The sequence below is a fragment of the Centruroides vittatus genome, unplaced genomic scaffold, assembly GCF_030686945.1.
Source record: "Centruroides vittatus isolate TY-2023 unplaced genomic scaffold, ASM3068694v2 contig_392, whole genome shotgun sequence".
Classification (NCBI taxonomy): domain Eukaryota; kingdom Metazoa; phylum Arthropoda; class Arachnida; order Scorpiones; family Buthidae; genus Centruroides; species Centruroides vittatus.
This window is the reverse complement of record NW_027122208.1, coordinates 1619143-1641631: the sequence shown is the minus strand read 5'-3', so window position 1 is coordinate 1641631 and position 22489 is coordinate 1619143. Positions and strand designations below refer to the sequence as shown.

At 31.2% G+C, this 22489-nt stretch overlaps 1 protein-coding gene across 1 annotated transcript; it reads left to right on the top strand.

The window, feature by feature from the left end:
• Nucleotides 1-9008: 9008 nt before the first annotated feature.
• Nucleotides 9009-21953, top strand: LOC136976039 (probable RNA-binding protein 18). The gene is made up of 5 exons (XM_067271231.1): nucleotides 9009-9176; nucleotides 17836-17930; nucleotides 19357-19570; nucleotides 21296-21369; nucleotides 21444-21953. Exons 1-5 carry the CDS (start codon nucleotides 9168-9170, stop codon nucleotides 21625-21627), a joined length of 576 nt encoding a protein of 191 aa, XP_067127332.1. The 5' UTR covers nucleotides 9009-9167; the 3' UTR covers nucleotides 21628-21953.
• The last annotated feature ends 536 nt before the right edge of the window (nucleotides 21954-22489 follow it).

The following is a 22489-nucleotide window of genomic DNA, read 5'->3' as shown; positions in this document are numbered from 1 at the left end:
AAATATTTTTTATTTTGCGTTGTAATATCAATGAATATTGGCACAGGTTCTATTCTTATTGGCAGTGTCGTAACTAGCCATTCCTGTGCCCCGTGCAAGAATTTGCATTTAGGCCCTTTAATTAGTTTGGGAAAATAATTAAACAAATACACGCAGTTTGGGCCCTGTGCCAGTGCACCTGTGCCTGTGCCCTGTCTACTTACGGCACTGCTTATTGGTGATTAATGTTTTCAAGTACAGTAAATAAAATTTCTTCAAATTATTTACGAGTAAACCTATAACTGCTTCAGTTAAAAGAATGTAAGATAGGGAAGACGGTAAATTACTAATAAACGTGTGACGTGTCATATAAATCATGTGGCACGTTTTTAATTACTTGCTAAAGTATCGGTACAAATGAGATCGAGTAAAGTTTTAGATACATTAGATCTTACTGTACAATATGGACTCGAGTGCTGTTTGCCATTTTATTTCCTTCTTAGCCGACGAAACAGTCGAGGAATGGTACGTACGGTTGGCCGAAGACGAGATATAATCCGGGTCCATTTTACTATCCCAGCCACTATACCCGAATACAGCAATGGGAAAACGTGACGGTCGGCCAAAAATGACCACCCTCCAAGATTTTTACATTTTTGGAATCGAGGACCTTGAAACGTCGAGAAATGCTAAATAATATTTGGGGATTTCTTCTGTATGAATGTTTGCGTGCTCGTGTATACAGGGCACGATTTCGATCACCCAATTCGAAGCTTAACTTCTGCGCTTTTTGTCGAAAATTTCTGAAATTTGCAAAGAAGTTTGTGTGTTAGGGGGATCGATGTTATTAAATTTTAAAGATCGATAGAAATTATTTCAGGTGTTTCTTACGAGAACAACAAACTCCTACAACGTTGCAGTTGCCAGAGTCTATTAAGTCCAGCATCCGGTATGGAGACATAATTAAAATAGAAAGATCAATTATAAAGTCAGTAATAAGGAAAAAAGGTAAACAAATATTTTTATTGTCTAAAAAATCTAAAAAATTAAAATTAAAACTGAAAAATAATAATAGCAATAATGACGGAAATAACAATAGTAGAAACGATCAGTATAATATTAAAAAGATTATTAAGTTAAATAAAAAATTTGATTAGCCCTCAACTGCAGAAAAAGAGGAATGGATGAAAAAATGAATTATAAATTTAACGGATATAAAAGTGCCAACGTATTATTTATGCTTATTGTCACGTGGAAGCAACACGAACTTCCCTATATTCACAAAAACCATCGAAGTTGTGGCAGAAATAGAGAGTATGATCCAAGGGATCACAGGAAAAAAGGAGGATAAAAATACTTAAGTAAAGATCTCCAAAAATATAAAGGAAAAGGTGCGTACCAAAATTATATATTAGATAAAAAAGCAATTAAAATAAACAAAAAAATAAATAGGTTAATTAAGTTCTTTAAAAATAAACAAATTTCTATTATAAGAGCAGATAATTCTTATGCTCTTATTATCATTAAAACTTCAGATTTACAACAAAATAAAAAGCAAATAGTAGCTACAGATGAATATGAAGTCCTACCCGGAGATCCAACGGAAGACCTCAAAAAGAAACTAGTTAAATTAATGAAGACACGTCGAAAGGAGTTTACAAGCCAAGAATTCAAGATCATAAACTTCAATAATGTACGTATCCGACTCAAAACCCACAAAGTAGGCCATTTTAAATTTTCGGTATTATATAATTTGGAACATTGCTTAAAAAACTACTTGCAGTGTATACCGTAATAAAAATTAATCAATTCTAAGAAATTTTTCGTTTAAAAAAATGCAAGGTCAAAGTAGAGAATCTTATAGACTTCTATCCTTAGACGTAAAATCTATGTATCCTTCAGTAAATTGGAATTTTATTACAGAAAGTTTAAGTAAATATAATTTACCTTGTCATATTTTAGAATTTATTCATTTTACTTTTAAAAATAACTATTTTAAAATCTCTACAGAATATTATCGTCAAAGAGACGGGATTGCAATGGGATCGGTAATTGGCCCAAAACTTGCAGACATTTGTACGGCATCAGTAGACGAAAAAATCTTCCACTTACAAGGTATTGTCTTTTACGCTAGATATGGGGATGACAACTCAAATGATGTTACAGCCGAAAACATCAAGAATTACGCAAATAGTTTGAATAATAATATAAAATTTACTTACGAAGAAGAAAGAAATTACGAAATTACGAGAAAAAATGAAGCATTGTTGTTCCGTAAGTACGAAAAAATATGCAATTAATTATAAATCATATTGTTCTATGGGAATAAAACGAAATGTTTTTTTGATGGAACTAAAGAAAATACTTAATAGAACAACTTTAAAAGAATATATTGATATTGAGATTAAGAACCTTTTTAAAAAATATCTATTAAATGATTATCCGCAACAGCTTATACATAAGTGGCATAGTACGTATATTAATAATAGATATAACGTTAAGAATAAAAAAACTAGAAAATTTATATATTAAAATACCATATATTTCAAAATTTTATGAAACATATAAACTGTATATTAAAGAATTATTTTCTGTTAACTTAGTAGGCGAACAACGAAATAAGTTAAACAAAGGTATTTGTCTGATTAATAAAGCAAATGAGATACAAGCAAAAAACATTTTGGAGATGGCTGAAGTCGTATATGAATTGATGTGTACATGCACAGAACGGAAATACTATGTTGGAGAAACAGGAAGAAAACCGGAAGTGAGGCTGAAAGAGCATGAGGCGGCAATTAGATTAAACAGAATAGAATCCCCGTGGCAACAACACTGCAGCATAACAAATTGTATTATTGACCGAAATAATATTAAAATACTGTATAAAGTAAAAAATCGTGAAAAACGACGTATTATAGAACATGCAAATTGTATAAATTTAAATACCGGCGTATGTATTGATGCATGCCGGGATTGCTTGATGAATTATAAAAGTACAGTACCGGCAATGCAACAGTGTAATATCCACCGAAGAGGCTATGTAAGCGAAATATGTATGGATAGAATAAAGTAAGAACCACTGAGAGTAATTTACTGGTCTTTCTTTTCTTTCAACTCTATCGAAATCGGAATTAAAAAGTGTTTTCACTTGTAGTTCTCGAGATTTTTTTTAAAAGAAAAATTTCTTAGAATTGTTATTAAATTTTGTCGGTTAAAGATCGAGGGGTGTCGGTTGTCGTATCTCGAGTAGGGTCGGCTTAATGAGGTTTTTACTCCTTATTAGCATTAAGTTTCTTTCTTTCTTTCTTTATAAAACTCGTCTTTACTCTCAAAATTAAGCTTTTCGCCATTTTATAATTAATAAAATGTTTAAAAAATAAAATATCGTAACTGATGGCGCAGCACGCAATTTTAAATGTTTCTGCGGAGAAAGTTACGCAACTCGTCGCTGGATTTTTAAGAAAGTGACAAAACACGACTGGATAAAAATTGTTTTAAAATACTTTTGACATTTCTGTCGGGTGTTCTTAGTCTGTGGAAAATATTATCGGTAAAATTCGATAAAATTTTCGCACAAGCCACAAAGCCGCGTCGAGGCGACACCCATTTTGTGGTAGTTTTTTTATTTTCCAGAAACTGACCCCCATTGCCCGACAGAATAACAATCGGGGAATAAAACTGGATATTCGTTGCTATTCCATTAATTCGGTGAACCGAAATCGAAAGAAAAAATCCAATTCTTACGTCACTTTAGTCAAATGTTCTCATTGGAAAAAAAGAATATTCAACGCAGATTTGCCAATTCAAAATAGATACGGCGACGAATAATAATTAACCCTCAGTTATTACTATCGTTATTTTTAAGTTACACGACTACTATCGCGGGGTCAATACTGTATATTTCCAAGAATTTAGAAATTTCCTTCACTTATTTTTTGGTAGTTTATTTAGCCTTAGTTACAAAGTGCATAAAACAAAGTCAACAGTATAACACAGTAACACGTCGTAAAAAGTGGTTTATTTAAAGGGTTACACTTTCTCGAGAAATAATATATTGAATAAATTTAAGTGTTCCATTCGTCAAACTAGTCGGAAATGTTAAATTATTTCACAGATGCCATTTACTGGAGATCCATTCCAAGTTTCCGTAAACCCCCCCCCGCTCACTTCGGACGTCCATCAGAATTCGATCCCTCTCAAAGTCTGTATCGCTTTATGAATAATAAAATGTATAAACTGTGTAAAATTTAATGAAATAAAACGACGTCCGTCGAAGTTCTGCCCCTCCCCTTTGTCCGACTCGTCATAACCTCCTCCCTCACTTCCAGTCTGGACGTCGTTTACGGACAGCCCCTTATTAAGTTTGAACGACAAAAATTATTTATAAATTAATTAAATTCAACATTAATTTGACTATAAACCGTTAATCTAAATGATGATAACGTTGCGAGTCGACAATTTCTTCAATTTGAATCGCGCAGATCAAGAAAAAAGTAATGTTTACTTCCTGGAGACGTTTCGATTTCGATCCAAAATAGCGTCGAAATATGACGACAAAAAGTCGGATATTCTTGAGAGATTTCCTCGGAGTCGGCGGCAAATAATAGAAAAAATAACAATTTGGAATAAGTATTGTTAGATAAGTATGACGCGTCGATAAATGATGCGTGACGCATTAGTGCTACGACAAAACATTAAATCGCTTTTACAGACACCCGATATTGTGAATAACTTAAAATCGACTCTCCGTCCCGTCGGCAATGAGAGGGCTTCCTCCCACACCCATCGTGGCTCACAATGGCGGCAACCGGAACGAGATGGGTCCGACGTATAAAGGATAAGTTAAAACTAAAATGAAGATATAGTTTATTATACGAATACGAAATGTTAATGTATGTGAATTTGTCTTACTATCATTTGATAACGTTTTGTTATTTCGAAGTGATTACTATGGAAGAAACTTCCTATTTCAAAGTAAACAGTTCTATATAATGTAAAAGGTGTTACAATACTGTACTGTATGTACACGAATTACAGGACGTTATAACAATTGAATTTTAATTAAATATAGATATTAAAATTTATGCACAAGACACGACGAAGAGAAAACGTCAGCTATTAAGATTCGCAGTCAGTTTTCTGAAGAGGTCGAAACTCGATCTACTGATAAAATCACAATCATAATGACGAAAACAATTAGGCCTATATTATGGACAATAATACACAAAAGTGCGAAAGAAATGATTCTCTGCTTATTCGAAAGCCCATTCGAGAATCATCCTACCAGTGGCGTGCGGTGACATTCGATGATAGGGAAGCCGTGTTTCTGTAAGAAGCCGACTTCCAGGGGCAATCGGTTAATTGCGCGTCAGCAATGGTCTAGGGTCCATTCGTACGTGCGTGGTGGCTGTAGAGACAAAGACGACAAGTATCTGACAAAAACCGTTTATTTTAACATAAAATAAACATATACTATGTACAAAATAGTTTGCTTTAGGACAATCGGCCGTTCGGACGTCTTGGGCGTCGATGCGGTTCTTCGACGGTCGATGGAAGGTGGCCCCGGGACGGTGGCGTCGACGAGTCCGTAAGGCACGGGGAGACTTCGTCCGTTGGAGTCGGGGACACGGTCTAAGTCCGAAGTGGCACGGGTTACGGGTTGGCACGATAGACGAGAAATTGTTTTTTTTTTTTTTTTTTTTTTGCGCGTTGACACGCGGCGTTTTGGTTATTCGGAACGTTAACCGAGTGCCGGGTGTCCTCGATCGTCGGAGATTACATCGATCTCCGTTCTTTCTTTCGTCCATTTTGATCGGTCGTTCTCCCTCGATCACGCTTCCCGAGCGGTCGGTCCCCGGTTACTAAACGTAACGAGACTCTTACTCGGAGCGGGAGAAAAGTCAAAATCGAAGACGGATTCGATCTTCCACCGATCGTAGGACGACTTCCTTCCGCGATTTACGGTTTTTGCCCGGCAGTTTGATATAAACGATGGGTGTCCGACTACAGACGACTTTTACCTATGATTTTTTAAACTAATAAATTTTTTCTCTAAATTAACCGTTTTTTCGCGTCATTCGTGACGGTTCGGACATGTCCGGAACCTCACATTTCCGTAAAAATTTTAAACAAATACCGGAAATGACAAAAATAAACAATTTATGTATTTTAGTTGTAAAATACAAATAATACATACACAATACAAATTGATACGATACCAACAATGATAGAAAAACTTGTTTTGTAAACTTTTTATAAACTAATTCTATTCGGCGATTTTTTCCGTCGAGTCGTTAATTACTTTATCGTAAAAGTCGCCGGTCGTCGACTCCGTCGACGTATTTAAAAGCACTTTTTCTATCGAAAGCGACAATTTTTCCTCCGACCGACCGAGCGTTCCTGGCCGATGTACGAATTCGCTCCGTGGTCGAAAAACTGCGCTCGACAGACGCACCGGTAGATGGTACCGTAAAAATTAACGATATTAAATCGTATAATCCTTTTAGTACGTCTTTGTTCGGATCGACATTAATTATAATACTTTTTATGTCTAAGAGTTACTCGTCAAATTACTGTCGTCGATATAGTCCGGACACTAATATAAATATTGCGATTCGATACGTAATTTAGATAAATCAAAAATTTCCCATAAAATTTACTTAATTTAAACAATTAAAACACGCTTGGAAAAATTGTTAATAATTTTAATATTATGAAGAACATCTAAAAGTGATAAAAATTCTAAAGATTTTGTCTGAAAATCTGTCAATATAATTATAATTTTCTTTTAATTATACTGTAATCAAATATAACTTTGCAAAAATACGTACATAAAAATAACATTGAATACTCTTTACTTTTTAAATCTTAAACAATTCACTTAGTCAGGGAGCTCCCTGCCGGTGGCTAAGGGATAGAATTGTTGGAAGCGTTACACGTGTGTAGCTTCCACCGGCTAAACCGGCCGAGGCTGGTGCTCTGTAAAGCGCATGCGCCAATGCCCTCTGGCTGCTTTACACCACTCGGTTATTCTCGCCGTGGAAGCTGTCTCGGAAGCGCTTCCATTCGCCATTGATATTCGAATATACAATAGCGATCTTATCGTTTTTTTCACATTTAGTATAGAAATTTGTAATAAGATACATAATGCGGTTATAATAAAATATTAATTTTAATTAATTCAAAGTACGTTAAAAAATACGAGGGAAGGTCGTCGGAAGGTGGATGCGGCGCTTCCACCGCATCCAATGACGGCACACCACTGCAACCTACTGGCACATCCGAGTTTTGAGGTCATAGCCGACGAAACTGTCACTTCCGGATAAAATGGTGAAATCAAGGTTATTACGTATAGTCTGGAAAATAAAGTCACAGCCTGGTAAACTAAACTCCCTTTCGTGAAATCTAGCGAGCTAGAGCATTGAGCAGAATTGGCACATTCTAAACACCAATATCTCCAATTCCTTCTTGAACTCTTTCTTTCTTTTGGCGTTTGAAATGAGAGCTACAAAATAAAATCGAACATTATTTAAACATTTTGTAAAGCAAAAATTGAATTAAAAGAACACGCACATCTACCAGAATTGCACTAAACAAGGCGATTCCTCAAACGTCCAAACGTTACTCGAACCGTCCATACTCGGATTCGTGTTGAAACCGCCTCTGTTTTTCGTATAACTTCAAATTTCCTTTTGCTCTTTATTAAATCATTATAAGAAATTAATTATTTTTCGTCGAATACATAAAGCTAATTGAATACAGAATAAATATATTATACTACACGATACGAAGATACGAAACACTCGCAATTGACAAATATTCCCCATTTAACTAATTCTGCCATACGGTCATCAGGCTAAATAGATTATTGATAACGTCGTTTGCCAACGGATAAACAAACCTTTATTCCAGAAACAATATAAACCAGAAGTGATATCATAAAATATAATCGAACAATCAGTATTGGTTAGCTAAACGAAAACACATCTAGTATTGTATTCCGTCGTTCGCCGCTACGGGAGTTTCTTTAAGCACTTTCCGCCTTGTGGGCACTAAGAAGGCCTCTTTTAGCAAGCTCATTATGGGTTCGGCCAGATCCAGAATGGGCGGTCGGAATTCGATTTCGGGTCTTCCAGAGCGGTAGGATGCTTCTCGATTGCTCGGTTATCCGGCCATCGGCCGCTACAGGTGTAAGTTTCAAATGATATTTTCCATTATTACTGTATAAAATTAAAAAATAATAAATTTAACTCGATGTTTAATCATTTTTACGTGATATTTTACTACAGTTTCAAATTTGTTCAAGGTATCATTCTTTAAACGCATTAAACGCCCACACACTTTTTAAATGCCGACAATTTGGATACGCTTCAATTTTTAAAGATTAAACGCACATATTTCTGGCACGCGTACAGTACTTATAAACACTTAAATCTCTTATGCAGAAAAGCATCGCCTTCTATCTAAAATTGGATATACATTGCGTCATTTATTTCTACGTAAACAGTTTTCTGGCTACAAAATTTATACGCGAGGCATTTTTCTATCAAATCGTTTATTTTTGTGAAACCGTGTTGTATTATTCTTAGAAGTCTCGAACACAAATTCGTGTTAATAACAACCACATGGCTTTATTACACCTTTATTTAGTTCAACTAAATAAAGGTGGAATAAAGCCATGTGGTTGTTATTAACACGAATTTGTGTTCGAGACTTCAAATCGTTTAATTAATTAAGCGGTCGAAAATAGCATGAAAATACTCTGTAGTATTATCAAAATTTAATAAAAGTACAAAATATAACGTAAATAACCTGTTTTTTTGTTTTACATAATTATTAGCGATTCGAATGCCAGCTTTTAAAATAGACGGAAATAAAAATAAAAAAGATGTACATTTTATTACTCTATAATTTAAGGTAATTTAAATACTTACGTGTAGATTAATTATATAAAATATTTAGTTATCCGTTTATTTTATGTCATTTTAACAATACGAAGTTGTTCCTCTAGAGGTCGCAGGGAGAAATTAAAGTGGCGGACGACGATCAATTATAGTATTTTTTTGATTTGTGTAAAATGTGTATTATGCTTCGGTATTATCGCACGAGATAGAACATTTTTATATAAATATACATTGGTCGGAGGGAAAGTGGGCAAATAAGACTCGTTATATATCTGATATTTTCTAATGGCAACGGTAAGTTATATAAATCGTTCTTGCATTATATATAAAGTATTAAGAATTCGAATTGAATATTTTCGAGCTTCGTAAATTACACAAAGAAACTAAGTGAATATTTATTTTGCTTTAATAAATTAAAAATAGTAATACGTGACAATTATACCTCTTGACACGTTCGTAATATATAATTGACTGCTGACAAAATATAAACACACCGATTTTATTACTTTCACTGATTATACAAGAATGTCTTAAAATAATAATAACGAATATCCCTATAAAAGGAATGGAATGTGAAATTAAACCGTGTGGTGTACGGTACAAATGCTAACGTTAAAATGATTAAGATATTTCGAAAATATAATGGACCGTCAAATTATCCCGGTCGTCGGCGTCTGCCGGTGTTCGGTCGCCGGAGGTTTTCTGGGTTTTCTTTACGTCGGTGACGCGTAAGTGGAAGCCGGTTTTCCGTAAGAGCCTCCCGGGAGGCGTTCCCCTCGGCCGGTGTCTTGCCGTGACCGAATAAACCCTATCCGATCGTCGCTCTCTTCGTTTCGTCCGGAAAGCGTACGCGTCGATGCGGTCTCTTCGGTTTTACGTACGGGCGAGTTTAAAAACCGATGCGAAATCGACGTAAAAGTGTACGCTTTGCGAACGAGACGGACGAGCCGTATTGAACGATGGGTTTTTTGTATATTTTCGTATTGTTATAATGTTTCTTATATTTATTAATAAGTTAATGATGAGCAAGTATATATGCCATTTTACAAACTAAAAGGAAAGCTATTGTCGGTTTTAAGGATAATATTTTTGGAAAATTTTATTATAATACTCGTAAGATATGAAAGAAATAAATAATTTTATGATTTGTGTTATAAACTGATACAAATCGTATCCTTAAGATATGTTGTTGTGTAATTTATGCTATAGTTGTTTACATTGCACTTTTTGTAGTCCTATCAAACAAAGTAATTTGTAAAGGTTGTGTGGTTTTAAATAAATTGCAAACTTTAATAGTAGAAGCTACCGTTAATTTGCATATTTATACACATGCAAATTAATAAAAGTAACTTATATTGTTATACTTACAATTAGTTTTTAAATTTATATCATTTCTCAATTTGAAAAGAATACTAAATGTATACATGGTTAATTTTACAAAAATATAATTATAACTATTACAATTACAACTATACTTTGCAAAGCTGTTTAAGGTTATTGGAATAGGTTTAAAAATACAATTTATTTTTTAATAAAATATATAGGTTATTCATTGTTATTTATAAATTGAAGTTTTGACCATTAGATTCATTTTAAAATTTGTGTTAATAGATAAATAGCAAAATTAATAACTAGAACACTTAAAAACAGAGCTTTTAATTAGTCAAAATAATTGATGTCAAATGCATCTGGGGCTTTGTTGCTTCTCTTCAACTGTTTTGGTAAATATGTACTCAAAATAGATTTATTACACTTCTAAATTTAAATGGGCTATTAGCCAAACTTGAATTTCTTTTTAAAGGTTTCTTCATTTTCAAGAGAGAACATTCTGATATTTTCTTTTTTTTTTTTACTACTTGATGATGATATCTATTTAGCTATATTACATTATATGCACCAAGCCTGACCAGCTTATAGTGGAATATGATCTACTTTCATGAGTTAAAAGTATCAATGATATAACACCACATTGTTCATATTGTTAAAGTTTATTAACCTACTTTTATAAAATTATGTTTTAAAACATAGTTAGTTATTACATAGTAATTGACATTCCAAGTTCTCTTTTTTGGTAAAGACATCATGGCATTATAAATTAATAAACAATGGTATTTATCTATCATCATAACAAAAAATAATAATTTTATATCCTCATTGTGCAAAAAAGTTTTGCTCCTTTTTGGCACACACATTTTGCATATAACGCAAATTGTTCAGGGCACAACAAAATAGTTTTTAATAATTAATATAACATAGCTACAACTATTGACAAAAATAGCATGTTGTTCTTTCTTGTTTATTATTCAGTATTAGTAAATGATCTTTTCACTGTGCTGGAATGAGAAAGTTGGGGATACTATAGATTACCACCTGTGGAATTTTGGGACTTTGAGTATATATCTGAACTTGGGACCGAGACAAGTTCAATGATACCCTACTTTTGGACTGGAGACAAAAAATAAAAAAGTTATCATACTTTTTTTGGCAATCGTGCGATGATCGGGAGTCATGTCTCTCTCTCCGCTAAGCCTATTGCGTGTTTAACAGGCAGTCTGGAAAGTTGGCCATATATACCTTCAACAGAGGCAGATGTTGATCCATGAGCACACCGATCGTCTGCAGTTGGAGTTAAGTCCTTTTTGCACACCCTCGTGCTTTTCCACCTTGGGGCCTACGGCCCCTCGGCCGCTGACACGCTCGCGGTCGGCTAGTACTATGCGTCGCTATCGCAGCTTGTCCAACAAATCTAACCTATCCCTCCGGGAGATGACCGTAGTCCGACATCATGGTTTGCAGACTACCGCAGGATGGCAGTACTAGCAACTACTGTCAGTACTAGCAACGGTGCTGTCTGCCCGATAGCATTAAAAAAGTACGATGACTTTCTTATTTTTTGTCTTCTGTCCAAAAGTAGAGTATCGTTGAATTTGTCTCAGTCCCCTGAGTCTGAGTTCAGATATATACTCAAAGTCCCAAAATTCCATAGGTTGTAATCTATAGTACAGCCAAAAGTTGACACACATTGTCCCATATAGTACAGCATACAAATCCATAACAATAGTTAAAATATTTCTCAATAGGAAATATGGAATTTATATTCTTATAGAAATTACAAAGGTTTCTTTTTCACTTTAACAGATCATATTATCTTTGTTTAAACAGGAATAATGCTGCAGTCAACTGGTTGACCATATCTGATATACATTGTGACTAACACTGTCATCTACTATAACATAGGTTTATGTATAGTGTTTTTGAAACATCTTGCCAAACTTTAACAGTATGTTCTGTATGTTATAAAAATGAAATATTTCATACAAATTTTAGGTTCAAAGTTATAACAATTTTAAAATTGGATGTAATTAAAAATTTTTACATAATACAAAATAACAAACTATGGTTTTGAAGTCTGTATTTTTAAGTGTTCTTAATACAAGGAGCCATTACTATAACTCATAAGAAATGGTAGACATTCATCTTATGCACGGCCAAGCTAACAGCAATGTACTGTACATGAAGTGTGAAGACTGTAGAGATTTTCTCAACTTGATATTATATGGAAAGGAAGCCTTCTCAGACCTATGTTTATATGGAAATTTTTCATTTTTACGACTTGTAGAACACACTGTTAAAGTTTGGCAAGAACTTTTCAAAAACACACTGTATGTATGTAATTATGTACATATTATGGTTTTTTCAATGGGATCCCGGCTGATTTTTAACCTGGGAAATTCCACAAATTTCTTAAAAATTCACTTTTTTTCTTATTTTGTGTTAAAGTTGAGGAAATTTTGCAAACAAAGTATTATTAACCCACAAACTATCAGAATACATTTGTATTTATTAATTAATGCTTATTAGTTTAAGCCTGCTTTATTAGTTTCTTAAATTTTTTCTTATTATGGCATGTCACAGATAGTCAATAATCCTTATGTAGCCTATTTGTGACAGGAGCCTGAAAATTCTTTACTTGTCAGAACCTGTATGCTATGAAGTTCTTTACTTGGTCAGTGCTGCTTCTTTTGCATTTAGTATTTTTACAGCTTGAAAATTTGAGAAATCATCTCTGAACAGGATGTAATATTTGGAGCCACCTATAAAACTAATTTCCATTGGTCCTCCAATATCCACATGAATTAATTCTCCTATTTCTTGAGTGACAGTTTCACTTTTGCTAAAAGGCAACATATGAGCTTTTCCCATCATGCAGCCTTTACAGATATTATCTTCACATTTATTAGTCACCTCAATTTCCATTCACATGTCTTTTATTCTGATGTTCCAGTCTTTCATGTCACAGTTGCAAGGGGTCAGTGGCATTCACTATATGTACTTCTCCCTCTTGGGTTACTACTGTCATAAGCATGTGGTACAGTCTTCAACTCTTAAACCTTTAGCCACAATTTGTCTGTTTCTTTTTAGAAGACATTTTTCATTATCAGACTCATGAGTCCTTTCTCAACTAATGTTGTGATAGAGAGTAAATTTCTTCCATATTTGGGTATGTGAAGAACTCTTGTTAGCTCTACACTTTTATATGCACATCTGCTGCGAGAAAATTTCACAGCTATGGAACCTTCTCCAATAGCCAGCATCTCAGAATCATTTCCCACTTTTGTCACTACATGAGAAGTGTCTTGTTTGTATTCTTTGAACCATTCTTTCCTGCTTATCATATGATCAGTAGCTGCACTATCAGCAATCCATATATCTACTTTTGGATTGCATTTGATTTCTTCAGTGACCCATGCTTCAGTTTCTTCTTTGTTTACTAAACTAATGTTAACTCCTTCTTCCTTTTTGCACTTTTTGGCACCTTTCATTTCACAGGTTCTGCAGATAGTAAAACATTGATTTTGTTTGTGTCCTGGCTTATTGCATCCAAAACAAACTATACCAGTTGTTGTTCTTCCTCTGTTCCCCTTTGAGTTTTTCCAGTTCCCCTTTTTACTGTATCTGCTGTTACATTGTAGAGTCTCAGCCTGTCCATTGTCTTTCTCAATCTCTCCCTGTTTAAGCCTGGACTCTTCCAGTTTTAATCTTCCCATCAGAGTCTCAAGATTTCTGTTCTCGTCCATAGATTCCCACACAGTCACAAAGTGTTTATATTCTGGTGGAAAGACTGTGATTATTTTGCATACCACTGAATCATCAGTTTTGTCAAAGATTCTGTTTTTTTTTTTTTTTTTATTCTATCAACTCTAGAGAACATAATGTTATAGATTCTCCATCTTCATATTTAAACAAGTGATATTCCTTCAGTGCAATTTCCTTTGACAGATATGACATGATAAGTAGTTTGTTCCACATTTCATTTGATGCCTTACAATTTCTTATTGCTAAAAGTGCCTCTCCTGTTACTTTACTGTGCATCACCAATTTGGCAGCTTTTTCTTTTCTGGACCAGATCAACAACTCTTTCTCATTTTCTTTCTCTGTTGTACTAACATTGTTGCTAGGGTGTTCTGGCTTTTTATGCATTCCAGTTACAACTTTCCAGCAGTCCTTGCTATCTAGTAATATTTTAACTTGAAACTTCCAGTTTTCCCAGTTATTTTTCATCAATTTTTCAGTACCAATATTCATTGTTTCCATCTCCAAGTATTTAGCAATTAATTTTAAATGAGCTAGAGAAACAAAGAAGCTGACTTGCACGTGGTAATGGCGGCTTTTCGTTGAGTCTAGTCTGACACAACAAAATGGCGACTTGGTTGTTCTTGATGAATCTGACAACTATTGTGTCAAATCTTTAGTCACAACCATGCTCTGCAACCATGTTAATGTTTTGCCGTTTTCTTATAAATAAAGACACTTTCAGTTTTAATCCAACAATTTTTACTTGTATATCTTAAAAATAATTAATTATATCCTGAGATCCCGGGAAACAGTTCCCTTTTTTCCTGGAATCTCAGGACAAACAAAAGACTGGGAAATGAGAAACCCTAATATTTAAAAATATTATAACTTCCCTTTACTCAACACCGGATGATAGTCAATTATGTACCTCTAAAAACCTGTTACCGGTGAGTATTTAATCATCCAAAGAACGAAAAAATTATCAATCTAATCAAAATTCAAATCTAATTTTTTCGTTTTTTGGATCATTAAATACTCACCGGTAACAGGTTTTTAGAGGTACGTAATTTAAAAATATTCTTTTTAAAATTCTGAACAAGCTTTAAATGGAAACAGATTTGTAATAATTACCAATTTCATAATAATTTACCAAAATCAAATTAACACATATATATAATCTATACAAATCCTCCCCTGCGCAATCCTTATCTTCAGATTTCTTACAAACGTAATGATTTCAATTAAAGTCAAAAATAAGACAAAAATAATTCACAAACTTAGAAATTTTACAAAATTTTGCCCATGGACAAACTTTAAAAGTGTTCTTCTTTTACCCTTTGTACGCTATCAGGAAATAACAATTTCATGGCAGAGTCGACCTTTATTTGGAGATTTTTCATCCGCCTCAACAATGAAAAACATTACAATCTTTCCTGATGGTGTACGAAGGGACAAAGAAGAAGGATGCTTAAAAAGTCCATGGGAGATTTTTGTAAAATTTCTAAGTGTGTGTTAAAAGTTTTTAATAAAAATTCATATTATAACATCGAAAGCAGTTCTCCTCTTACAATTGTTTAATATAAAAATATGTTAACATTGAAGTGAACTCACTCAGCAAAAATTAAATCAGAAACAACCAAACACCTTAAGTTGCTGAGAAAATTTAATAAATAACAAACGTTTTCAGCCAAACCTGTTGGCCATCATCAGGTTAAACGTATTCGAATGCAAACACAAAAATGGAACAAAAAATTTAAATACAAACAAAATAAAATAACAGATAAAATATACATATAAGAAAGTAAAAAATAAATATAAATAACAAAAAAATATAAAAAATATGTATAGGTTAAATATATAAACATTAATAAATTACATGAAACTCAAATAAATGCAAGACATGCATTTATCAATAAATTATATGAAATACTGACAAATATAAGATATGCAGTGATAACAAAAAATCAAGGCATTAAATTAAGAGCTATCAAACCCCTTAATTAAATACTTCCATGCCGAAGGCAACCCTTCAGCATCCCTGGCATTAATGCAGGCATTGAAATATTTAAGAGCAGATTACATAATGCCTGCATTAATGCCAGGGATGCTGAAGGGTTGCCTTCGGCATGGAAGTATTTAATTAAGGGGTTTGATAGCTCTTAATTTAATGCCTTGATTTTTTGTTATCACTGCATATCTTATATTTGTCAGTATTTCATATAATTTATTGATAAATGCATGTCTTGCATTTATTTGAGTTTCATGTAATTTATTAATGTTTATATATTTAACCTATACATATTTTTTATATTTTTTTGTTATTTATATTTATTTTTTACTTTCTTATATGTATATTTTATCTGTTATTTTATTTTGTTTGTATTTAAATTTTTTGTTCCATTTTTGTGTTTGCATTCGAATACGTTTAACCTGATGATGGCCAACAGGTTTGGCTGAAAACGTTTGTTATTTATTAAATTTTCTCAGCAACTTAAGGTGTTTGGTTGTTTCTGATATAAAAATATGTTTTAAATTTTTTATTTTAAATTTTACTGTTGTTTATATATGTATGAATTCGAATAAACAATCCTATTAACTCGATGCTTAGCAAATAGACACCCACAATTGCCGTAAATAATATTTTGGAAATAATAATTATGAATTACAAATAAATTTGGCTCTAGAGGGAGGTGTTAGACATCATCATGTATTAAATTTAATAATTATAATATTTAATTAAATAATTTAGATTAAATTGGAAGAAAAGAATCGGCCCAAAGTGGGACTCGAACCTGCAACTTTTACTTACCGTGCGAATGCATTACCAGTTACGCTACTCGGACCTTCGGTCCGATTTCCTCTTTCAGTATATTTAACGTTAAGTTATAGCCATTGTCGGCCCTCTAGTGCCAAATTCATTTATTATTTATTATTATAATAAATGAATTTTCCAGTAAGTTGTTTTGTTTTTTGTTATTTATAATTATTTATTCCAAATTATAGCCCGATGATTTACAGCAGTGGTTGGTGTGTTGATGTACGAATTCTCTTGAACTTCATAAAAATTCAAACTGAAGCTTAAACCACAGACTGCTTCAAAAATATTTGAAATTTACTACAGTAAATATGATTTTGCTTATACTGTTGCTTTTTTTGTTGATTAAAAAGGAGTAATTTGAAAATTGTTTCCAATATTTATACATAACTCTTAATAATTTAGAGAAAGAACACTATCAGATGAGCCAGGCATTGCTTGGGCAAAAAGTAACAATAGTGAAGATTAAAATTATAGCTGATCTCCATTGATATAAGAATTAAGTCTCCCCTCTTCTAAGACTAATTAGAGAATTTTTAGACGGGTCTAAAAATATGTCTGATTTCCCACAAAAATGCAAAAACTTTATCTAAAATAGTACAGTAGAAGCCACATTCTTCCGGGTAATCTTTAACCCTCTCCCTCTCCCCCATGGATGGGAATTTTGAAAAATTTCTTCTTAGGGTACCTCATGAGAATGTAAAGTAACAGTGTATCAAATTTCAACTTTTAACTCCTAACCATTTGGGCTATGTGCTTATTATTATTATTATAATCATCTCATCTCAATTATATTGTAAGATAGGTAAACTGGTTTTTGAATTTTAAGATAATTTTTTATTCCTAACATAGATATCATTTACAATATTACTATATATGTGTGTCTTATAAACTATTTAGCAAATTCAATTTTTAAGTTTAGATTCTCTTTATGGTTCAATATTCAATAGTTATTAAATTTGAAATAATAGTAAAATTTATTTTAAGCAAAAATAAAGTATTAAATCTGTGTTTTGTTTATGGGTGTGTAGAATTAATGAAAGCAACTTTTTAAAAAAATAGATACCAAGTGTTCCATTGCCTTTAGATCCAAGTCCACCTCAAGAAGCTGATGATAAAAGGTTGTGGATTGGAAATTTGGATAGTAGATTAACAGAGTAAGCCTGACAAATATTGTTTTATATAAATTTTTATATTTTTATATTTTTTGCTTGGATTTACTATTACTAGAACTGCAAATTCAATTGTTTTTGTGGTATCACAAATGAAAAGCAAACATTCATATCTTATTTATCTTCCTAAATAGAACTTTTCTCTTTCTGACAAAATAATAGATAGTGAATGTTGTTTTAATTAACCAAACAAAGTAACAAAACTTACAATGAATGTATGCAACTTACAAGTAGAATATACTTATAATAATTTGAACCGTCCAGTAATCTGAATTGAAATTTTAAAAGATTCTTATTTTGATTGAAAATAAAAGCTAAAGAAAGAAACAAGAAAAATTACAAATTTTTGTTTAAAAAATTACATTATTTTATATATACTTCAGTATTAATTTTATATAAATTTATTATATGTAATAATCAAAATTTTATTTATTTTTATTTTATTATTTATTTGCAAAATTATACTTAATCCAACTTCTTAACATTAATTAGTTTTGGATTATCAAATGCACAACCATGTTAGAGCATAAACACTTTCCACTTTTACCAATGTACTTTTAAAGTTTTCATAAATGTACCTTGAATAAATTCATAACACTGAATTATTTGATTTGGATATTGCATGCTATAAAGGAAATCTTGTCTCCAAATTTCTAAATTCTACAATATATGGAGTTCAGATATTTGAGTATGATTGTATTTCATTTAAACAAATAATATATATACACTCCCGACTGTACGACGGAGTTTCGTTCCGAAGACTACGTCGTTAAGTGAATTGGTCGACGAGCGAGGAGCTTGCGCCAGGAATATAGGATCGTTGTAAAATTATACAAATTATGCAACAAACTTCAAATTTATTCATAAAAAGGCTATTATAGTATGCTATTAACCTATTATAGTACTATAAGTCAATTGTAGTACGCTTAGTGCGCATGTCACTATTTGCCACTGACCGACACTCGAGCCGAGAAAGGAGATTCCCCAAATTGCAGGTCGAAATTCGATCGGTCGTAAGTGCGAGTGGTCGTTAAGCAGATAGGGCGTAAAGTGAGGCGTACCCATATTTATTTATTTATTTATTTATTTTTTTTTGAAATGCATGTGCAAGAATGAAGTTTTAACTATGTGCAGTGATATCATTTTATTTCATTTTTTTTCTTTTTGTAATATTTTTTGAACTTTACAAAAAGTCATGATCATTACAAATGTATCTCATCAAATTTAGTTTTTATAGTTTTTCATAAATATTATAAGAAAGATTTCAAGACTGTCTTATATGACACCCTAAATAATCAATTGTTGAATGAAATGCTATTATTTTATGTTAATTTTATTTTTAGATATCACTTTCTACTTTCACTGGTTAATTGCCAGTAGTTTATAATGTTTTTATTTTTATTTTTTTCAGATATCACCTTATTAAAATATTACAAAAATTTGGTACTGTTAAGAAATTTGATTTTCTTTTTCACAAATCTGGTCCTTTGAAAGGACAGCCAAGAGGATATTGCTTTGTTACATATCAGACTAGAAGTGAAGCAGAAAAGGCACTTGCTTCTTTAAATGGGAAAATTGTTTTATCAAAAAGTTTATCAGTGAAATGGGCCAATTCAGTTCCTGCTGTGAGTTATATTTATTTAATATTTTTTATATTTTTAATAGATTTTTTTTTTTACATTTAAAATTTTAAGTTTATATAGAAGAGTAAGTAATTTGTTGATGAAGCAATATGGTAGCAAAGAATGAAAATTTATGTATATTGATAAATATAAACTTATTATTTTAATACAATGAGTGGTAATATTTATTATTTCTTCCAAATAATTTTTTATGAAAATGACTTGTATCTAAGAATTTTTTTCTTTCCATTTTGTCTTATATACATTGTGGCATTTACATCGTCAGCAGTAATGCCGACAATTTAAAAGCCATATTACTTCCTAATAATAATTCTGTAATCAAATTCTTTATTTACTAATGAATGATAAATATTCTTTAATTATACCAATAATCACTCTGTATTAATTTCTGTTTTATTTCACAATGAAGATGACAGAGACAAGAGTCTGATGTCTTAAATCATCGTTTCATTGTGAAATAAAATAGAAACTAAAAATAAAGAGAGTTTCGACAAAAGGAAATACTCTGTATCAAATAAAAATTGTAAACAGACATGTAGATGTCCATCAGCTTCATTTTGCAACATTTATCTAATAATAGTTTTATTAGTCTACATTCAAAAAGAATTCAGAACTTGAATTTTTAGATGTTTTTTTAAATTAATTATTTTTGCTTTTAATGAAAATTATACCTTCAAAGCTTTGATTTAATGTTACAATTTGTTCACCTTTACACACAAACTCAAATACAAAGTTCTTTATTTTTGAATTATTGAAATATTGTCATATCACGATTAACTTTATAAATTGATACAGTGATAAGTATTTAATAATTTCCACTCCTGTAGAAAATGAGTTTTATATAGATAAATTCATAAAATTTTCATATTAATACTGATGTATCATCAGTTCTTGTTTTTTTTTATATTGAAAAAATATGCTTTTATTATTAATATGAAAATATCGTTAGAGAGAAGTAAAAAAAATTAATTTTTTTTTATATTTAATAATAAAAATAGAAAATGTATTTATCAAAACAATGATTTAAGGTATAAATAAGTGTTATAAAATCTTTGTACTTAACTCACATTTTAGTATGATTTTCTACATTAATCACACATTCTTTTTATGGATTTATGAAATACTGATGTAAATTGTATGAGCTGAGAGGAGTTTGGTTTTTGTGACATTTAAGCAACACGTATGTTTTATGTTGTTTAATGTTTCAAATTAAATTTATTTAAATTTTTACTAGGTAGATGATAAATCTGAATTATTTTTATGTAATCACATTTTTTAGATTTGTAATTTTGAATTTAATGATGACTTGCACAATTTAACAATTCAAATAAGAGGGGGGAAAAAGTCTTATTGGTATAAATTAAATAATCATATTATTTAAGATGGAAAAATAGCAACTATTGAGTAACATTCTAACCATTAACATTTCTTTTTTTAGTTTATTACTGTGCTAATTGAACAAACCTGACTCAATAGCTCCCAACAGATTTGGAATATTTATGTAGTAGTAACATTGAAAGGTTATAGCTTTCTAAACCATCTCTTAGTAAAATATTCATATACTAGTTCATTATTACAACTAGTTAGCCTGTAGTTTTTCTATAGTGAAATGCTCATAAAAGTTAAACTGATTTTGTATAAAATACTATAAAAGATTAATTAATTTTATACAAAAAATAATGAATTTTGATATCTCTTTATGTTTAGGAAGATTATTTTATAAAGAAACCTCAGCTTGTGCTTCCTGGAATGAATTTGCAACAAGAAAGATCAAATAAAAGGTAATTTTTTCGTAAATTTTGAAAAACATAAGAATATATTATAAAATTGATAGTTATAATTTTGTTTTCTTTAGTATTAAAAGCCAAATTAATGCTATTGAAGCTAAACTAAGATCAATGGAACATGAAAGAGAAATGGAACTGGAGAGATGTCTTGCAGTAACAGCAACAAAATCTATAGGAAATAAATTATCTAAAAGCAACAAATTATCTAGAAACAGACCATATCCAGAAGGAAAAGGTTTAAAAAATAGATGAATCATCAATATATCAATATTTATTTAAAAAAACTGTAATATTGACAAATGAATTATGTGAGATTTTTCCAATGGAAAAAGTCAAAGAATATGCCCCTCAAATTGCTGTTCTTGATAACCTAATTATATTTCAACATATTAAGAGACTATGTTAGTTTTAAAATGCTTAATATAATTAGTATTGTTTTAAACGTTTATTGTAAAACTGTAACCATATTGTACAGTTTTATGTGTATTTTAACATTTTGTAAAGAAAAAAAAAAGAATTTATTTACTAGTTTATTTTAGTGAATAGTTCTGTCACAAATAAATGTTTGTTTTTTTATACTTTTGTGTAACTTTGAAATTTCTCATTTGTTTAAAATTTTTATTTATTTTATCATTTTATATAAATACAGAAAAATCACAGGGAAGTGTTTCATATTTCAATAAACAAGGAATGAAACAAATCATATTTTTATTTTAATATGTTGTTTATATTCACAATGAAATATTTTGATGATACATGATTAAACAGGTGCATAAATCAAATTTTTTTTAAGTATGCAAATATTTACTTTTATAGTAGTGCAGTGACATGTACAGTACATATGATAATCATTTTTAAGTATGTTGTTCTGATAACTAAAATTGATCTGAAGTTATGTTACACAATTAAAATCTTATTAGTATGATACAATACTTATAATCAGTCTAGTTTGATGATAATTTCATGATTTATATGTTTTTCTATAATGTCAAGATAAATTTATTTTTTTTATCCACAAATGTAGTAAGTGGGTTATTTCTATTGTTGCTTTTAAGTAATTTATAAGCTTTATATAAGTTCACAAATTTATTCTTTTGTAAATACTTTCTTTATA

Bases quoted from the DNA above. Each gene is read 5' to 3' on its own strand.
- LOC136976039 (XM_067271231.1), top strand. The intron at 19,571-21,295 runs GTGAGTTATATT...CTTTATGTTTAG, and splicing joins GGGCCAATTCAGTTCCTGCT to GAAGATTATTTTATAAAGAA. The intron at 21,370-21,443 runs GTAATTTTTTCG...TGTTTTCTTTAG, and splicing joins CAAGAAAGATCAAATAAAAG to TATTAAAAGCCAAATTAATG.